General features: G+C 51.7%; 2 protein-coding genes across 4 annotated transcripts in view; one reads left to right on the top strand and one right to left on the bottom strand.

The window, feature by feature from the left end:
• The window catches only part of CCDC149 (coiled-coil domain containing 149), a 102,845-nt gene extending 93,892 nt beyond the window's left edge, over positions 1–8,953 (top strand). Inside the window, exon 12 of one of the 3 annotated variants that reach the window (XM_032400108.1) lies at positions 5,125–8,953. In XM_032400108.1, coding sequence (XP_032255999.1) covers positions 5,125–5,546 — 422 coding nt within the window. In that variant the 3' untranslated portion in view covers positions 5,547–8,953. The remainder of the gene's footprint in view (positions 1–5,124) is intronic. The other 2 variants (XM_032400110.1, XM_032400109.1) reach the window with 2 other exon arrangements.
• Positions 8,954–14,021: 5,068 nt separating this feature from the next.
• SOD3 (superoxide dismutase 3) lies at positions 14,022–18,760 on the bottom strand. The gene is made up of 2 exons (XM_032400111.1): positions 18,556–18,760; positions 14,022–15,042 (listed from the first exon to the last, which is right to left on the bottom strand). The coding sequence occupies exon 2, from the start codon at positions 15,024–15,026 to the stop codon at positions 14,283–14,285; it is 744 nt and encodes a 247-aa protein (XP_032256002.1). The 5' UTR covers positions 15,027–15,042; positions 18,556–18,760; the 3' UTR covers positions 14,022–14,282.
• Positions 18,761–19,572: the final 812 nt, after the last annotated feature.

Genomic DNA, 19,572 nt, shown 5'->3' with positions numbered 1-19,572 from the left:
CCCAGGCGCCCCACATACTATTCTTATTAACAAATACCTTTATGCACCATCTGACAGTTAAAATGGAACGCACATAGAGTAATATTGTTACATGTTGCAGAAATTCTAGGCTGCATTTTAATTCAAACTTTTTAGATCTTATCGACTTTTTAGGCTACATGTAGTTAGATGTATGCACTTTTGAATACTCAGTCTTTCTAAATGATATAAGTAATCCTCAAAAATTCATATAAATCTTATTAATAGTCACCATGTAGCTATCGCCTGCCAGGGGCTGGGTTTATGAACTATCAGGAGTGGTTTGCGCTTGTTTTCTGAATGCTTACCCGTTCATTGGCTGAGGTGATGTTAAGTCAAATCCAGCTGAAATTTTGGGAAATGCACCTAGTGATTTATATAGGGAAGCCTTAGAAATCAAGCCGTGACTGCAGAGGGTCTGCCTTGGGAAAGGAGAGGAAGAGGCAGATGCAAGAAACTATGAGTGTTTTAGTCAGCTGAGGCTTCTATAACAAAATACTATCAGGGAAGTGTCTTGAACAACAAATATTTATTTCCCACAGTTCTAGAAGCTGGGAAGTCCAAGACCAAGGTGCCGGCCGGTTCAGTGTCTAGTGAGGATCCTCTCTTCCTGACTTGCAGACATCCACTTTCTTGCTGTGTCCTCAATGGCAGAGAGAGAGACAGACAGACAGAGACGGAGAGGGAGAGGGAGAGGGAGAGAGAGAGGGAGAGAGGGAGGGAGAGAACAAGAACTCTGGTGTCTCTTTCTCTTCTTAAAGGGCACTAATCCCATCATGGGGCCTTCATCCTCATGACCACATTTAAGCTGAATCACCTCCCAAAGGCCCCACCTCCTAATACCATCATATTGAGGATTAGGGCTTCAAATATGAATTTGGGTGGGGGAGAGGATAGTTCGGTTCATAGCCCTGAAGGACATACGTAGTACTTGGCGGTTGATGGGTATAGAAAAGGGAAGGACACTAATGTGGGTGGCTTCAGGGTGTGAAGCCCGTATTACCATGAATGGTACTGATAGGGCAGGCATGAGCACATCTACCAGGGGAGGTTTGGGGGCGAGGGGAATTCCAGATCATCCAAGTGGGGGCATCCAGTTGGCAGCTAGAAACCTGGGTGTGTATGTCTGACAGAAAGGGGTCAGAGCCGTGCATATAGATTTGGGAGCTGTACTCATGGTCAGGAATTAAGGTCATGAGCTGGCCAGTGAGTGAGAGTGAATGAAAACAAGGGAAATGCATGGCACATAGTTGGGGGGGGGGGGTTGGGAATCAGAGGGGCCAGAAGGAGATTTGGGATAGACAAAGGAAACTAGGAAGCATGCAGAGTAGGCTGAATAGTGGCCCCTAAAGATTCCAGATCCTAATTCCTGGAACCTGTAAATGTCACCTTCAGTGGGCAAAAGGACTTACAGGTGTGATTGATTTACCCACTTTTGAGATGGAGACATTATTCTGGATTATCCATGTGGGTCCTCAGTAGAAGCATGTGTCTCCTTGTAAGAGGGAGGCAGAAGGAGATTTGCCACACACAGAAAAGAGAAGGCAGTGTGACCACCGAGGCAGATACTGGGGGATGCTGTTGCAAGCCAAGGAGTGCCGGCAGCCGCCAGAAGCTGCAAGAGGCAGGAAACAGATCTTCCCCTAGAGCCTCCAAGGCCGTGTGGCTTTGGTTCTGGCCCAGTGAAAGCCATTTTGGATTTCTGACCTCCAGAGATATAAGAAAAAAAAATGTGTTCTTTTAAGCTACTGAATTTGTGGTAATTTGTTACAGCAGCTATGGGAAACTAATACAGCATGCTCACCAAACAAGATTGGAGGAGAAACAGAAGAACACAGTGTTTTGGAAACCAAAGGGAGAAACAGCTTGAGAGGAGGATGTGGTATCAGAAACATGCTACAGAGGAGGGGTGCCCGGGTGGCTCAGTCGGTTAGGCGTCTGCCTTTGGCTCAGGTCACGATCCCAGGGTCCTGGGATCGATCCCCGCATTGGGCTCCCTGCTCCGCAGGGAGCCTGCTTCTCCTTCTCCCTCTGCCTGCCACTCCCCCTGCTTGTGCTCTCTCTCTCTGTGCATCAAATAAATAAATAAAATCTTCAAAAAAAAGAAAGAAAGAAAGAAAGAAAGAAACATGCTACAGAGGAGGCAGGAGGGGACTGAGAAAGGGGCGGTGGGTGTGGTGACAAGAGCTTGCTCACTGGTAGGGAGGATACAAGGCAGACTGAAGGATCTGAGTTGTGAATCAGCACTGGGAACTGGAAGCAGTGGATATAGGCTCTTAGGTCTACAATTTAGTGCAAAAAAGGAAAGACGAGATGTTAATTGGTGACAAAATCTTGGAAGTTGCATATCTTACCTTTTTAAACTAGTAATACAAGCAGGTGATTAAAATGTAAATGACACAGAGGGGGCACCTGTGTGGCTCAGTACGTTTGACGTCCAACACTTGATCTCAGCTCAGGTCTTGATCTCAGGGTCTTGAGTTCAAGCCCCAAGCTGGGCTCCTACTTAAAAAATAAATAAATAAAAAGAAAAGAAAATGTAAATGACACAGAAAGGTATAAAGTTAAATTTAAAGCCTTTTTCCATCCTTGTTTTCTGCCCTGACCCTCAGCTTGCTCCCTAGAGGAGAATTACAAGTTTTAGTGTATGCTGCCAAAAAAATTTTTACGGCTCAGCAAGTATATGCAGAATCCCCTGTTGATGAGCACTCAGATTCTCTCCAGGTTTCTGCTATAAAAAACAATGTCATGGGGCACCTAGGTGACTTAGTCAGTTAAGCATCCGACCCTTGGTTTTGGCTCAGGTCATGATCTCATGGGTCGTGAGATTGAGCCCCATGTGGAGCTCCTCCTTCATGAGGAGTCTGCTTGAAGATTCTCTCCCTCCGCACCTCCTTCCACTCACACAGTCTCTCCCTCTCTCTCAAATAAATAATCTTTTTTAAAAAAGCAATGTCATAGTGAGCATCTAGGTGCATACATCTTGAAATATTTGGGCTAATATCCATAGGTAGATTCCTAATCCTGAAAATACTGAGTGAAAGGGTAAATGTATTTGGGATTGTTGCCTAAATACCCTGTCAAAGAGTTTTGCTCATTTTTATTCTCTTAAGTAACGTGTGCTTATACCTGTTTCCCCACATCCTCAGCCAAACTGAGCTTTATCAAACCTTTTCATTTTTGCCAGTCTGGTAGATGAAAAAATGCATCTCTTTGCAATTTAGATATCTTTAGTTAGAGTGAAGTCATCGTTTCTCGTTTGCCATCCATTTGTATTTCCTTGTGAATTGCCTGTTTTCATTCCATACTTAAATATTTGTTGTGACACCTTCAAATGAACCCACTCTACAGACTGTAACATGGATCAATCTCATACACACAAAACAATACAGACACAAACCAGCATATACAATACGACTCTGGTATAGGAACACCAAGGACCAGGCAAAACTCATCCTTGGTGTCTGAAGTAGGCTAGTGGTCACTCTTGGCAGGAAAGTGACTAAGAAGGGGCCCAGGGGAGTAGATAGACTGGGAAGTGTCTATAGGGGGTTGGTTATTTTGCTTCTCGTCCTGGCTGCTGGTTCCATGGGTGTGTCCACGGTGTGAAATTCAGTGAGTTGTAGACGTAACGGTCGGCGCACTTTTATGTACGTTATACTCCCATCAAAAAAAAAAGGAAAGTGAGGAACTTTTCATAAACATTCTTGAATCCTTAGAATGTGCCAAGCACTGTGAACAAGTCAGGTGAGGCCCCCGCTTGCATTCTAGAATAAGATCAACAGGTAAAATGCTGAGCACCGAGCCCAGCCCAGAAAAGCACCTAAAAAGCGTTAGCTGCTATGATTCAATTTTAGAGAGGGAGAATCCACAGGTGCCTGCAGAGACCGAAAGATAGCACAGAATGGACAGAAGGACACACAGACATGAGAGAACCACAGGAAATGAGGCTGCGGGCTGAAACAGGAGCAGATCGGGTAGGACACTGTCAGAGACCTAAGTGAAAGGAATTAAAATATATCCCACAAGCAGCTAGGCTCTGGCAAAAAGTCCTAAGCGGGAAAATGCATGGTCAGAACAGGTCAGCTTCTTCTAATCGTCCTGAGTTCTCCCTCCACTTCCCCAAGTCCCAGCTGTCAGCCTGAAGCCATCCGCATGTGTCTGATGCCAGCCCGATGGTGGTGGGACTCTACTCTGTCCCACTGGGGGTACCAGGACGTGTCCCCCAGAGCCCTGGCCCCTGAAATCAGCCCCATGAGGTGCTTCCATGCATGTCACCACTGTTTGGCTTGCAGGCTAAGAACATCTTGACTTCTGGGAACCTCAGAGTCTGGTGTTGAATGCACAGGACTGGATGCTGGGAGGTTGCTCCCCAAGCGTGTCTCTGTCCTGCACGGCCACAGGTGCTTAGGTCTGGAAGGGACATCAGAGAGTCCTGCCCCTTGTTTTGTGTCTGAGGAAAGGAGGCCAGACAGGTTCTCCTGATCGCAAAGTAATGAATAAGTAGGAAAATGGGGCTAGATGCCAGTTCTCAGGACCCCGTTCTCTCCCATCCCCCTCCAGTCGAGATCGAAAATGATGTTTAGAGAAGAGGTTTGGGCAGACCAATGTAGTTAGGAGGGGTGGGGAGCTGAGGAAACATCAGCAGTGTGCACCGAAGAATGAGGTGCTGTTGGAGAATGAGTGGGAGGATGGGGGACACTAAATCCCTCCCACACTGTTCTTCTCTTCCCCACCTGGAAGGCCACCAGCACCCCTTTTCATGACTAAAGGCCCCAGGTCTTTCCTGAGCCGCAGAATCTACAGAACCTTTGTCCTCAATGTAGATGCTTGACGGGCACGAGGAAGCACAGAGCAGGAAGCAGGAGACAACCAAGCGCCTGGAAGGGATGGGTGATGACCTTGGCCACAGGGTCCCTTTCCCTCCATGAATGACACGGCAGTCACCAGGGTGGCTGCTTTCTTTGTTGACGTGGGTCCCGTGATCCCCTGCAGCGGCACTTTCCACCTCCGAGCCCCGGTGACATGGGCCTGAGGTTGGGAGGAGAGAGGCAGCGAGGGCTGACCTCCTGCCAGAGGTCTGATGCTGTCCCGGGTCTGTTTCAGGGGAGGTCCAGAAGCCAGAACGAGGTGGAAGCCAGGCAGCCACCGAGGCGTTGACAGCCCCGGAGGATGCTGGAGGGCCCGCCGTCCGCTCCGCGGCAAATCACGACCACGGGAAACAGTGCAAACCCTTTCATCCTTCATCACTGCGGGTAGCGTCTGAGGAGGAAGGAATGGACAGGCTTGGAGGGGAAAGAATGAGACTGACAGAGGCCGAACCAGAAGGCGTCCGAAGAGCGAGTCCCGGGGAGGCTCGGAGGCACGAGATGGGGACAGCCCCGCCAAGCCTGGCCTCCAAGGGGGAGGCCCCCAAATCTTGCCTGGGTTCCTTTGAGTCCAGCCAGGCGGCAGCCGAAGGCTCTACCCCAGAGGACGGCAAGGAGACCCCAGAGGGTGGCGGCACGGGGAGCGCCGTGAAAACCTGAAGGGGAAAGGGATCCGCACGGTGACACATCTAAGGCGCAGGGGACGGTAACGACTTAAGCATCAGAACAGCGCTGGGAAGCTGCTTTCTCCTAACACACTTCCAAGCCTGCAAGTGAGAAGAGACCCAGGTCCTGTGGCAAACTGTGAATATTCTGATGATGCCAACACAGTTTGATTTATTAAATGCGGGTCCTCAAGCTTCCCGGTGTCATCTCTTTCTGCCGGAGACACGCTACTGCGAACACGGCCGGGCACAGATTCGGTCCGCCATATGGCTGGTTTTCGGCATCCGTCTTTCTGTCAGCGTTGGTTTTATTAGAGATGTTTTTCTATTAGCGTTTAATGTTGTCGATCAAAATTATGGGAAGAGCTTGAAACGGATGGGGTTTTTAATCAGGTCCCCGTCTTTGTAATGGTTAGGCGGCTGGAGAGAAAGGTGTAATTGAGCATAATGGGTCCAGAGGGCTCGCGGCTCCGCTCCATCATGTCAGGGCCCGGGGGGACCTCCCAGCGTGGGTGTTCTTGGCACCCTGCCCACGGCACTGTCTGTCATGCCACCGACTGGCAGGTGGAGAGGGGCTTAAGCGGGCTCAGAAGGTGGGGTTTCCGGTTTGAAATCCACAGCCCCTGTGGAGACCCATTTGCTGACTGCTAGAGCTGAGCTTTCCAGCCTGTAATTCTGAAGGATTAATCGACCCGGAGTGATGGGAGGGAGAAGAGTGGGGGGAAGGGGCGACCCGGAGTGATGGGAGGGAGAAGAGTGGGGGGAAGGGGACTCCAGCGGTATTTTGATTTTTCGTTTCTGAGATAAGAGCCAGAGCCTGGGAATGCTGGTTCTCTGCCTTCAACCCGTGCTGCCTATAGGGTTTTTATGGCCATGGAGCGGTGGGTGTGGGGCTTGGGACAAGATAAGCAGTTGGGGCAGGAAACTGCTCAGGGCCGATCCAGTTTCCCGAGCCATGTGAAACCTTGAACCCTTCACTCCCCCTGCGGGGCGTTAAGGCTGCTTCCCCTGTGCCGCCAGGTACCGGGCCGGATCTTAGAGACGAGACGCAGAGCACGTGGCCCGATAGTGGCAAGAGAGAGGAAAACAAAATAACTTCATTACAGCCCGTTTCGGGGGACTGTGGAACCAAGAACCCAGGCTGGGAGAGGAGGGGGCGTCAGCCCTCCTGGTTCTTTCCTTAGGGATAAAATTAGCTCTTCTGGGTGACATCTGGAGCTGCAGAAAATGGAAGGCCCATCAAACGACAGACCTTTCTTTGAGTGAAACTCAGTTCATCACCCCAGAAAGGCCTGATACCACATCCCAAAGCTCAAAACACCCCTAAGAACCAGAATCACTCCTTTGAGAGGCTCTCCTGCAGGAAAAAGAGAGGCTCCCGAGGTGGGAAAGTTGAAAATTCATCCAAAATATCAGGCGGGTAGAGCAGGTACGTGATCCTAGGTGTGAACCCCGCACGGGGTAGCCAGCCCACCCCGATGCCTCCCTGCCCTATTTCATCTCCGGCGTTACTCTGCTCGTGGAGCAGGAGCTCTGTCAGATTTTGCGCGCTCTCACCCTGAAGGACAGCGAAGTGGAGGCAAGAAGGTCCAGTTTGGGGCCCGGGTGGGCCTCCAGCTGCTTTCTTCCCACTCACCAGAGGTCACCCCAATAGTGGAAGAGGGGCGTGCCCAAGTCGGTGCACTGTTGCTCCTAGACGCAGGAGCTGGGATCTGGACATACCATGTGCCCCTTGCCCATCAGGCCCCGATGCCCCAGGCATCCTTCTGTGCTTCAGCCTCTCCCCGCTCCCCACACCCGCCCCCTCGACTTCCTCTCCGGGGAGGTGGCTTCTGCAGCTGCAGAGTCTGCACAGGTCAGCAGCCACGGAAATAATTCTCCTGCGGCACTAGGCCTTAACTCTCTGCAAATGTTCAGCGCTACTGCATAGCCCGCCAGAGCCACCAAAGGAAATCACAGCCAGATTTAATACAATCATAATGAAAAGAAAAATCTCTCCCCACGGAAGCGCTGGTTTTGACACACAGTCGGCCAGGTGCACATCTTTAGGGCCCATTCCATCACCTTCTGGAAAGCAGCGCTTATAAGAAACACCACCACATTCCATCACGGGCAGGAACACTACTGTGAGTCCCGGGGAGTGTGGGGTTCAGGGTGGGGCGGTCCGAGGGAGCGATAACCCAAACGGTGCATGCAGTCCGCCTGGGAGGGTTTTGTGTTATTAGATGGAATTGGAGCCAATGAGTTGATCCTGTCATATGAGTAACCTTGACAATGCCCCATACACACACGTGACTCTGTCCCACCCCTGCTGTTCCAGCCCAACATGGCTCCTCTGTTCCACAGACATTAAAGGGAGTTTCAGCAATTACTTATGGCTGTCTTTTGTCTTTTTGAGAGTCCTTGTGGAAGTGCACAGCGTTCTCTCCCCTGCTCCACCAGCTAGCCTTGCATCAGTCTGAGCACGCTCCGCTATGATTCACACACTTTAAGAAACTTAAACAGTAGGAAAATGAATTATATTGCATAACGAGAACATCAGAAGTGGGGTATTCTGGGGCTGGTTTATTCAAGAAGTCATCAAGGATCTGGGTTTCCATCTTTCTGCTCTGCCTGCCTCATGGCCAGCTACACCCTCAAGCTGCCGAGATGGCTGCCACAGCTCCAGCATCAGTCACCTGTTCTCACGTTTGTGTCCAAAGGCAAGAAGGAAGTTTCTCCCCATGTGTGTGCATGCATATGTGTGTGTGCGTGTGTGTGTGTGTGTGTGTGTGCATGTGCGGACGTGCATGCATAAGAGCAAGAAACCTAGTTCTTGTCACAATTCATTGGTCAGAATTATCACAAGCCTATGTCTAAACCAACCCCTAGCGAGGGAGATGGAATTAACTGAGAAGGGCTTGGACTCATCAGGATCACCAAGTGAACTGGGGAGGGCCCGTCCCTGGACATGCAGACTCTAAAAGGGTGAACAGCAAAACAAAATCGAGCAGTAGAGGAAAGTTGAGAATAGATTTAAATAAGCCACCAGCAGCATTGTCTCTGAACCCCACATCTGATTTTGTTTCATTTTCTTCCCTTAAAAAGCCAGAATATTTCGTTACTCATGAGTCTGGAGCTGGGGGGCGGGGCAGTGGCTGTTTTTTGTTAAGAAGAATGTCATCTCATCTCCGCTCTCCCCTGGCTGCTTTATCATCTGTTCTGTTTTGTAGCTGGGACGTTCCCACCTTTGTTTGCCTCTTCGAGTGTGTCTGTCCTTCCATTATTTTTCCAGCTCAGTTGCCAGCAGAATGCAGAGCAGCCTGGATAAATGAAACAGAGCCGACAGGTTTCTTAATGAAAGCTTGTTTGCACATCCTGCCTTTCTTGTGACCGCTCTGTACCTGAGAGCCCTTAGGTGTGGATTTTTACATATGAGCGTGTGTCGTTCTTTTAATTAAGGCCCCTAGAAATGGATTGGCTTTTTTATTCCAGGCATTTCTCATCCCTAACTCCTCTTTCCATGCCTCCTCTGCCCACCTTCCTCCCCCACCCCCACCCCACCTCACACAGCTTCTTCACCTCACACAGCTATTCCAGAAGCCTCTCTAGCTAGGAGGCTCCTGGTGGCATTCAGCTCAATCCCGGCTGGAGCCTCCTCCCACTCGGCAATCTTAAACGAAATGCATTTTCCCGTCATTGCGCCTCTTGTGCCCTCAATCCCCAACACACACCACCATCACGACAGGGAATTCTAGAAAAGGGTTCTGCCATCAGTCATTCACCTGTTGGGGTGAATCTTTGGATGTGTTAGTCCCACTGGGGCATTTACACCCCTACTCACCATGTGACATAAAAGGTTCAACCTCTTCTTTAAGGAATTTCCAAGACCAGCTCCCTGCTCATTGGTGTTATCTTCCTTGTTTCCTTAAAATTACAGCATGCCTTCACCCCTCTTGGTTTGCTGCTCCTCCAAAATATGGGGCCTCTCCTGGCTCCATCGCTTTGCTGCAGCCCTTTGGATGGCTTGGTATCCTACTTCTCTTTGAAAAAGTCCTCTATTGGGGCGCCTGGGTGGGTCAGTCTGTTAAGCGTCTGCCTTCAGCTCAGGTCATGATCCCGGGGTCCTGGGATCGAGCCCCACATTGGGCTCCCTGCTCCGCGGAGTCTGCTTCTCCCTCTCCCTCTGCCCCTGCTCATTCCGTCTCTGTCTCTCTCTCTCAAATAAATAAACAAAATCTTAAAAAAAAAAAAAAAAGTCCTCTCTTTGAGCACCTTCTCCGTCTGCCCTTTGCTTTCATTCTGGAAGCCTCCATTTGGAAAAATCTCCCTCCTTAATAAATACTGAGGGTACCATGACACGGCTCAGTTAGGATGCCAAGAAGCCAAAAGATTCCCCTTAACTCACTACTTTAATATATTCCTTTTTTTCCAGATGTCTTTCTGAACAGAGAAAAATGTGAAAATCAGAGATGCAATAGAGAGCTCAGTAGTGAATCTAATTAGAAATGAGAAGCAGAAAAAATAAGAAGGACCTGTCTCTCGATATTACGATTGCTCACAAAAACAAAACAAAGCAAGTTGATACAGCATGAAGGCAATTTAAAGTGATAGGTACACATGCGCTGCCTTACATTCCATATCACCTCTCGACTGAGTGGGACTTTTTTTAATAGGGAAAGTTTGTACAACACTGACAAGTTCGGCTTTCTGGAATCTATGTGAGCCCAGGAATATATTTTGCATCTTAGCCGAGGCCAGTGATAGCCTATTAAATTTAAAACAATTGGCTTTAAAAAAAACAAACCAGCTGCTATCTTGTAGTTTAATTTAAAGAAAGAAGTAACCTCTATTCATTTGCAGACCCTGTGTTATTGGTTTCTACGATCATCATGTAGTATAACTATATCTTTTTTCTGTTACCTGAAATAAACATGCAGTAATTTTCCTGATCTAGATGATTATCTTTATCATTCGCACCATTTTCCCTCTCCACCCTCACTGCAGGCCAACGATATAGGCTGAGCGTTCCTTCTAGAATATTGTGACAACTTATCAGTTGCAATCTGTCACCTAAAATTATTAGATCATACGGCAGTCGTGAAAATTATGGAGAATGTAAAGATTTTATGCATTCAGTCAAAAATGCCAGATCTAAAATCAGTTGGTTTATTTCCTGCCGTCTTTCAAGTTGACCAAAGCACTCACTGATTTGCTCTATTTTCTTACGTTTTTAGTATTTCTGTATATATACGCACTGAAAAGCCCCACTCGGAAAACATTCACTGCAATTCTGAGAAAAAGCTTATCCTAAACATCTAAAGATAGCATTTCTAATTATTGTCTACATTGTGTTTAAACTGTGCAAACTTGAGCATTATTCTCACTTTACCAGCTGTGTCTATAGGTACAGTCATTACATCAAACGCTTCTAATTTTACAAAAAGAAATCAAAACAAGTGTGTGTTTAAGTCTCAGTGACAAATGCAAACCCTGTGAGTCAAGCAGGCAAACTGATTAGCAAGCTGGCTGGGAAGTCAAAACAGCGAATATAAGGAGATTAACAAAACAGATCTGTAAGAGGAGAGGAGTAAAAATAGCCTCCAGGGGCCAAGTGGGGTCCAGTGGGCGGGTTTGGTGGCACACATCAGATTCTGGGCCCAAAACCAGATGCCTGCCTGTAACCCTAACCCTAACCAGATGCCTGCCTGTCTTCCTTCGTCTCAGAACCCCCCCCCCCAAGAACTGGGGTCAAGGTTCATCCCAGCCAGCTTCTTCATGGATGCAGAAACTTTCTTACAAACCTAAGTGGAAGCAACTTTTCCTTTACTTGAATCCTTCTAGTTGCAGGACCCTCATTACCTTACAAGGTAGTCGAATCCATTCGTAGGTAACTATTTTTCTGACCTTAGCCATTGTTATTAATTAGACATGTGCTAGATACTTAGGTCTTCGTGCTACACTATATAGCTGTCACAAATAACACTTGATTTAATCCTCACAACAATATGATGATCTTATTTTACAGATGAGAAGACCCAAGCCCAGAGAGGTGAAGTAACTTAACTCAGGTCACACAGCTTCTAACTGTGGCAGAGCTGGGGTTCCAAACAGGCCTTTCTACTTGAGCTGTCAACCACCCTGCTAGATGCATTCCTTTGCCTTTAGAGTGAACTGTAATTTACCCTTCTATTATTTCCTTTCTCTGTTTCTTGTCTCTGGAGCCCCACGGAATAGTTTATCAATCCAATTCCCCTTAATGAACAGAAAGCAAAAGGAATGGGTCTGCTAGGGTATCTCTTTAGTCTTGTGGGGGGCCAAGGGTAGTGAAAAGAGAAACTAAGAACAGAAGATGCTATGATCTGAATGTTTGTGTTCCCCCCAAATTCATACATTGGAATCCTAACCCCCAAAAGATGATGGTAACAAGAGGTGACACCTTTGGGAGGTCCCAAAGTCATGATGGGGGGAGCCTTATAGAAGAGGCTCCACAGCAATCTCTAATCCCTTCCTCCATGTGAGGACACAGTGAACGTCAATGGTTGTGAACCCCAAAGAGAGCTCTCACCCGACTATGCAGGTGCCGCGGTCTTGAACTTCTAGTCTTTAGAGCTGTGAGAAACAAATTTCTGTTGTTTATAGGCCACTCAGTCTGTGATATTTTGTGATAGCCCAGATGGACTACAGCAGAAGCTTAGTGATGAGAAGCACCAGTCTCCTAAAAATAAGTCCAAACCTCCCCTGATGATCCTGAATTAACCTATAATGGGGCAGCAGAGTCGAAGATGGGGTGCTGGGCATCCATCCATGGGGTGTTGATGCCTCCACTGTGTGTCCTCTGTGATTCCTGCCTCGTTTTCACAATTTTTAATTGTGGGGATAGGCACACACATCTGTTGGGATCAGGGTATTTAAAGCCTCCGTTTGCTAGTTCCCTCTCAGTGCTGATCTGCCCAGTTCAAGTTAATACTTCAAACCAGTGAGAACCAGTTGGTGGAACAGCCACCAGGCAAAAACCTCTCTCTCCGGTTGTCACTTGGGTTCAAGGAAAGATTTTTAAATAACAAGTTAGTCCTAGTAAGAAGCAAAAATAACCACTGGGGATAGGTTTCTGGCTAAGGTTCCATTTGACTCACTGCCTTGAGAGGCTGGGAGAAATGGAAGCTGCCTCTGAGTAACCAGGGTGGAAAACCTGCAGCTAGAGTGGGTCTCCCCAAGGACATTAGAAAGTTATTGGGAGTGCTTTTATTCAATCACCGAGGGTGGATAGAGGCACCGGGGTGGCTCAGTCAGTTAAGCTTCCAACTCTTGATTTCAGCTCAGGTCATGATCTCAGGGACCTAGGATCGAGCCCCACGTCAGGCTCCACGCTCAGTGTGGAGTCGGCTGGGGATTCCCTCTCTCCTTCTCCCTCTGCCCCTCCCCCTACTCACGCACATGCGCTCTAAAACAAGTAAGATCTTTAAAAAAATAAAATAAATGAAGGTGGACGCACTTTCTGATCTAGTGTGTCTATAGATTATGCTTTCAAAAAGAGAGGCTGAACATCCAAGTCCTAATCAAAATCAGCCTGCCGTTGGGCTCCATTGTTCCAACTGCCTTTGTGTCAAGAAGTCAAGAAGGAGAACATTGTCCTTGTCCGGGTCTTGGAGAAGGCCAGCAACTTCAGACAGCAATGCCAACCTCCCTGTAAACTGCCCGCTCGACTGCTTCACTGGCCCTCTCCCCGCCATCTGGGAAGTGGACCTCGGGCTGCACTTAGAGGCCCATGCCAGGAGACCCAAGGCCCAGTGAGGTGGCATGAGCCGTGTGCCAGGCCGGTGGCTCCAGCCTGAGAATCACCAGGAAGCTTGTTGCAAATAGATGTCCATCTTTCCCTTTGGATTCCAGCCCAGGAAGCCGTCATTTTTTTTTTTTTTTCCCCTCACTTTCCTGAGTGATCCCGGTGCCCTCCATCTTGGGAGCCACACAGAAGACATGCCAACCAGAGACTGAATACCGTGGCCAGCAGACTTGGAGAGAGGAGGATAAGGAGAAATCCTGTGGGGATTTGGGAAATATCTTTGCTCTTTCCAAAGACTAGCTGAGCCTGGGAGCAGAGCCTCAGACAAACAAAATAAGTAACCAAGGCCCCAAATGCAAGTCTGAATTGCTGAGTTTTAATGTGCAACACAAAGACTGCCAAACAGCTCCCAAAGGAGCAGCTCTCTGCGGGGTGGCAGTGGGCGAGTGACAGCTGAGGGCACCGGGCAGGGGCGCCTAACCGCAGGCTGCTTGAGCTGGCATGGTGCGTGAGAGGTGGCTGGGCGGGCGTGGGGTCTGGGTAACCTCAGGAGGGGCCTCAGAAGGAATCTACGGGGTGGGAGGAGCTGAGTCCTTAGGGTAAAGAGGGATTTCAGGGCTCCTGGACTGAGGCTAGGGGCGTCAGGGTGGAAAGGGACCTGGGGGAGGCGGGAGGGGTTTGGGGAGGGCAGATAGGGTATTTCAATACCTGTGGGGGTCCTCAGAGCTCAGGATGAGCGTCTCAGAGGCCGGGGGCTGCCTCTGGAGGCAGAGGGGTGTCTCAGCATACGTGGTTGGAGGCCTCGGGATGGAGGGGCTTTGGGGGGAGACCTCAGCCATGGCAGCACTGGGACCCCGGGGGGGGGTCTCTCTGGGAGCAGAGGGAGAGACTCGAGGCAGGCAGGGGGCAGGTCTCGGGCGCGCGCGGAAGGGAAGGGCGTCGGGGCCCTCCGGGAGGCGGGGTGCGCGCTCAGGCGGCCTTGCACTCGCTCTCCCGCCGCCGCTTCCTGCGCTCCGCGTACTCCTGCGCCAGGCGCGCCCAGGGCAGCGGGCCGCTCACGCCCACCACGCAGCAGGCGAGCCGGGGGCCCGCGTTGCCGTTCTCCACGCTGGCCGGGTTGCCGCCGCGGCCCAGGTCGTCCTCGCCCGCGTGCACCACCACGGCGCGGCCCACGATCGAGTGCGGGCCGGCGAGCGAGGCGGCCAGGCCAACGCGGTGCTTGAAGAGGCGGCCGTCGCGCACGGCGAAGTTGCCGAAGTCGCCCGGGTGCTGCGGGTGCGGCACGGCCAGCGGGTTGTAGTGCGCGCCCGTGGACTCGCAGCCCTGGCTCAGGTCCCCGAACTGGTGCACGTGGATGGCGCGGCTGGAGCTGTTGGCCTCGGCCGGGAAGCCCTCCAGGTCGAAGAAGGCCTCGAGCCGGGCGCCGGGCGCCAGCTGCCGGAAGAGCACGAGGCCGCTCACCCGGGGCTGCGCGGCGTCCAGCGTGGCCGACGGCTGCACCCGGCAGGTGGCGTAGAGCGCGGCGTCCGGGCCGCCGTCGGCCGCCGCCCGCCGCTGCGTCAGCTCCTGCCAGATGGCCGTCACTTTCTCGTGCATGTCGCGGATCTGCGCCGCCGTGCTGGAGCCGGGCTCCTCCGGGTCGGGGCCGGGCCAGGCGCGCGAGGCGGGGGCCGCCAGCAGAAGGCAGGCACACAGCAGCGCCGGGGCCAGCATGGCCGGAGTCGGGCACCTGCGGGCAGCCCCCCCCCCAGGGGTGGGGCAGAGCGAGCCTTAGTCCCTGGCACCGGGCAGTCTCGGGACCTGCCCCCACCCCGGGGCCGGGGAGGGGGGGGTGCTTCCTTGCCCGGTGGGCATTCCTGCCTTCTCCCCTGCGTCTCTGGGCCTGCTGTCCTCCAGGACCTGGGTGAGGTGCTGAGGGTGTAAAGATGGATTTGGCACAATCTCGGGCAAGTCATGGGGATCTCTTTGAGCCAGCAATGTGATCATGGCCCTCTCCAGTCCTGTCTCCATCACGTGGAGGGAGTCTTGGGGCAATCAGGGGAGCATCTCAGGACGCGTGAGGATGGCCCTTCCAGACCTCCTGCTTCCCCTGATTACCCCACCGCATCCCCTGCCACTCTGGCCAAGCATCCTTCGTTACAGACATACTAAGACTTGTTGCCCCTGCCTTCTTGGTCTTTGCACGAGCGGTGCCCCCTCTCTGAAGTGCCCTATCCCCTCTTCTCTGCCGCGCACAATAGATTTGAAGCCAGAAACTCGGTTTTACTCATCATCCCCAGCACCTGGGCCCCCACCTGGCTGTCGGCGACATTTAATACGTGATTGTTGGTTGAGGAATTCACTGAGGGACAGACATGTCATCAGATCATTCTAACGCCATCCTGTGATTGAAGATGGAGGAGTCTTGTACTTGGGAAGGACAGAGGAAGGAGTACCCACCGCCAAGGGGATCTCCAGGAAAGCTTCCCAGAGGAGATGACATTTGAACGTGGTCTCACAAAGCAAGCAGTTTTTGAGCTGAGCCAGGCTGGAAGCTCGTGTCAGGCAGGAGGCGCAACGTGCATGTTCACAGCCCATGACAGGGTATGGTGTGTTTAAGGGATGGGGGAAAATTTGTGTGGCTGCAACATGGCCTGTGTGGCCAGGGAGGAGGGAACTTAGACCAGGGGCTGAGGGCCTGGGTTTGCTGTGCTAGGGAGTGTGAATATTGAGCTGCGGGGTGGGGGGTCTGGAGCCGGTGGAAATTTTAAAGCAGACGGCGATGAGATAGTTTTTAGTTCATTAACCTGGCCAGAGAAAGGATATGGGCTGGTCTTTGGGGATGGAGGGAAGAGGGGAGAGGGAGTGGGGATAGCCCAGTAAGAGATAGAGACACAGAAAAGGAAGAATGGAGACTGCCAGAAGTAGATGAGTTGCCTGGTTGCCTCAACCCAAACTGGAACTGATGAAGGCCTTCACCAAGATGGAGGCAGCAAAGATGCAGGGGCCATGGATTTGGGAGACATCTTGAAGAGCGCTTACAGCGGGGATGGAGAGGATGTGGGAGCCCAGCAGGGGAGATGGGCAGATGCATGGTGGTAAGAGGCCCTGAGAAGTCGGGAGAGAGGGTTTGTTCAGCCTGAGCCCGCTGGTCAGTGCCCAGGTCGGGTGTTCGGTAGCCGTTTGGAAACATGGGTCTGGCACTTGGGAGAGGCAATGTCGCTGCGAGGGGTTTTCAGTGTTGACGGCACATTGGATTCTGGCTCTTAAAAGTCACATGCCCAAGCCTCGCCCAAGGGATTCTGATTCAGTGGGCATGAATTACTATTTTTTTTTAAGCTCCATCAAAGACTCGGGGACTCAGCCAGGGTTTCACAGGTTCAGATCCCAATCCCAACGTATGCTAATCGCGATATTGTGGGGAAGTGACTGACTCTGTCTCAGCTACCCGCAAAATAAGGTAATGTCACCAAGGATCACGGTGAAGATTTAGTGAGACAGATATGGCAGGCTGTCTTCATAGTTTTAAGTCTGTCCTCACGGACCAGTGCTTTCTCCACAGAACTGGGTTGCAGGTCAGCTGCGCTTTCAAAGGCAGGTGCCACTTGAAAAGCAAGTTCCAGGGTGGGGTATTTATTCCTTCTGTAACCATTACGTAAAGCCAATCTAGTATGGCGATGAAAAGAGTGGATTCTGGACTCACTGATAGTGCGGAGTACCAGAGAAACTGCTGGACTAAAAGCTAATTGGGGTCCACCTCTTTGCTGAGCCTTGTTGCTTTTTTTATCTGCAAAATAGGCATAATTGTATGTACCTTCGAGGCTTGCCGTGAGGCTTCAGAGAGACAGTGTGAAGGGCTAACACTTACCGAACACACCTACAGGCTTTGTTAAAAGCACTTTGTCTCTGTCGAGTCATAGAAGCCTCACCTGAACCCTGTGGGGTGGGTGTTACTGTTATCCCCCTTCCAAAGAGCAGGAAACTGAGGCCAGGAGAAGCAGGCGTCTTGCCCAAGGTTACATACTCGATAAGCCGCTGACGGCAAGATTTAAAAGTGTGTGGTCCAAGCACACTGAACAGCTGAAGGGACACACAGCACAGAGCCTGGTAGGTATCCGGCAGCTTTTAGCGACCAGAGGGGAACGCTGATAGAAGTTCCAGGCCGATCAGCTGAGAGATGCTACTGAAGCCATGGGAGGAGGAGGTGCCCAGGAAAGGCTCCAAGAAGGAGTGGCAGGAAGGTAGGAGAAGCCCAGAAAGTGACGTCAAGGGTACCACCGCCTCAGACGTGGCCTGGTATGGGGGTCCACACTGGAGCCCCGGGGAGCGCGTGCGGGAGTGGGGGACCATCCCAGGCCTCAGTCTCCAGCTCTCCATCATCATCATCGCCTCTCCCACCCCTGCCAGCAGTCTTGCCCCTCGGGAGGGCTCTGCCAGTTAGAAAGCTCTTCCTTAAAAACAGAGCCAAAACAGATTGTTTGGGGTGTGTCAATGAAACTTTCTTTTTCAAGAATGCTTGGGTCATACTTAACAGTCTAAGCAGATTCTTTTCTCTTAAAAGAAAAAAATTCTTCCGCAACCCCAGGTGAGCCCTGACTCCGTGGTTCTAAACCTTGACTTCTGCCTCCTGAGGCCAGTCCACATCAGGCTCACCCATCTCATACACGCACACTACCCCCCCCGCCCCCGAGATTGAGCTGTGAATGACCACGTGGTTTGGGGGGGCTATGTGCCTGGTCTGGAAGGGAAGACAGGTTATCGGAGAAAGAGGACAAAGCAAGCCACGAACCCTGTGCCTCCTTCCTGGGTCTGGATCTGGGAAGACAGTGACCCTTCTGACACCTTCCCGATGTCCCAGGTCCTGGGCTCATTCCTAGAAGGAGCCCTGGAGGTGAGCCTGAGCCAGCCAGGCCCTCTCCTAAGCAGGTGGCTCTGCCCTAGGAGGTCCCGGCCCCCGAGGCATGCAACATCCAGAGAGGTGGCCTTCCTCCCTCCAGTTTCTCTTTTCTAACCCTAAAGTCCGCTTCGGGCCTTCACAGGTACAAAGGACAACAGTTCCTTTCTCCCCTGAGGCTTCCCCCCTCACCCCTCCCCCCTCCCCACTCACCCCCTTCAGAGCAGCCAGGTTCTGTCCCTCAACGGGTCCCTCTCAAAAAGACGATCAAGTGCTTTTCCAAGCAGAGGCCACATGCCCCGCCCCAGTTCCAAACTCATAAAAAGCACCCTCTGAGAAGAAGAAAATGAACCTGAACTTGGCACCCACCTTTCCAGCTCTTCCAAGAGAGCTTTCCTCCTGAGAAGTAGGGAGCAGCGCCCAGCGTTCACAGGAATGCGGGCGGACTCCTGCGGCTGGGCTGTTTGTGGGCTCGAGGGGAAGCCGGCCCACGGGAGTGGTCACGGCCAGGGAGGCAGGCCATTGGGCTGACTGAGGGAGGGTCAGGAGGCCCCGTCCCCGGGTGTGCAGTGGCCTGGCCCCCTCCTCCTCTGTCTCCACCCTCCTCTGTCTCCACCTCCGCCCTCCCCAGCCTCGGGCTCCCCGGCCAAGTTTTCCTTCTTGTGACTTCACTGGTTTGTGCAGACGTCGCCAATGACCTTCAGCACGCAGCTGGGGGAATAAGAAGTCGGCAGAAAATAGCCTTTTTGGAGAGGTGTACAATGGGCTCTTTCTTGCTCTCCCCTGATTTCCTCCGCTGTTGACTTAGGTTTGCTGGATGCTACTAAGAAGGAAATGGGCCACTTGCAAATATGCGTGATGCCCCCCCCCCCCCAGCCCTGGTGCCAGCCCTCTGAGAGGTGAGGGGCAGGTGGCTAGTGGTCACGTGGGCCAGGCTGCCCAGGCCCAGCTGTGTCACTCCCTAATTGTGCTCCTGGACCAGCCCCCACCCCTTGCCGGGGGCCTCCCCTTCATCATCTGTAAAATGGGGATCTGATGCTAACGCCGAGCCGGCACGCTCACACACCATCACCATCCCTGTTGTGGTCGCTTTTTTATTCAAGTTATGCTGGAGTCTTCTAAGCGTGTGTGGCCCAGGGGACCGTGAGCCTTTCCCACCCCTGGTGACCTGCCCGCCTTTGCTGCCATGGTCTTTCCTCCATCGCGGCAACCTCTTCCCGAAATAGAAGCTTTTCTCTCCCAGGAAAGCCCACATGGGAGAAGGCAGCTTGTCTGCAAATGGGTTGTGGGTGCTCAGTCCAGGCCAGGTACCCAGAGCTGCAGGAGCCCCTGCCATCTGGGGCTTCAGACTCTGGGAGGGAGCGGGGATGTCAACAGATCCATCCA

The sequence above is a fragment of the Phoca vitulina genome, unplaced genomic scaffold, assembly GCF_004348235.1.
Source record: "Phoca vitulina isolate PV1807 unplaced genomic scaffold, GSC_HSeal_1.0 scaffold3, whole genome shotgun sequence".
In the NCBI taxonomy this organism is placed as follows: Eukaryota; Metazoa; Chordata; class Mammalia; order Carnivora; family Phocidae; genus Phoca; species Phoca vitulina.
This window is presented reverse-complemented; position numbering and strand designations above follow the sequence as displayed.

Bases quoted from the DNA above. Each gene is read 5' to 3' on its own strand.
- SOD3 (XM_032400111.1), bottom strand. From the start codon at position 15,026: ATGCTGGCCCCGGCGCTGCTGTGTGCCTGCCTTCTGCTGGCGGCCCCC.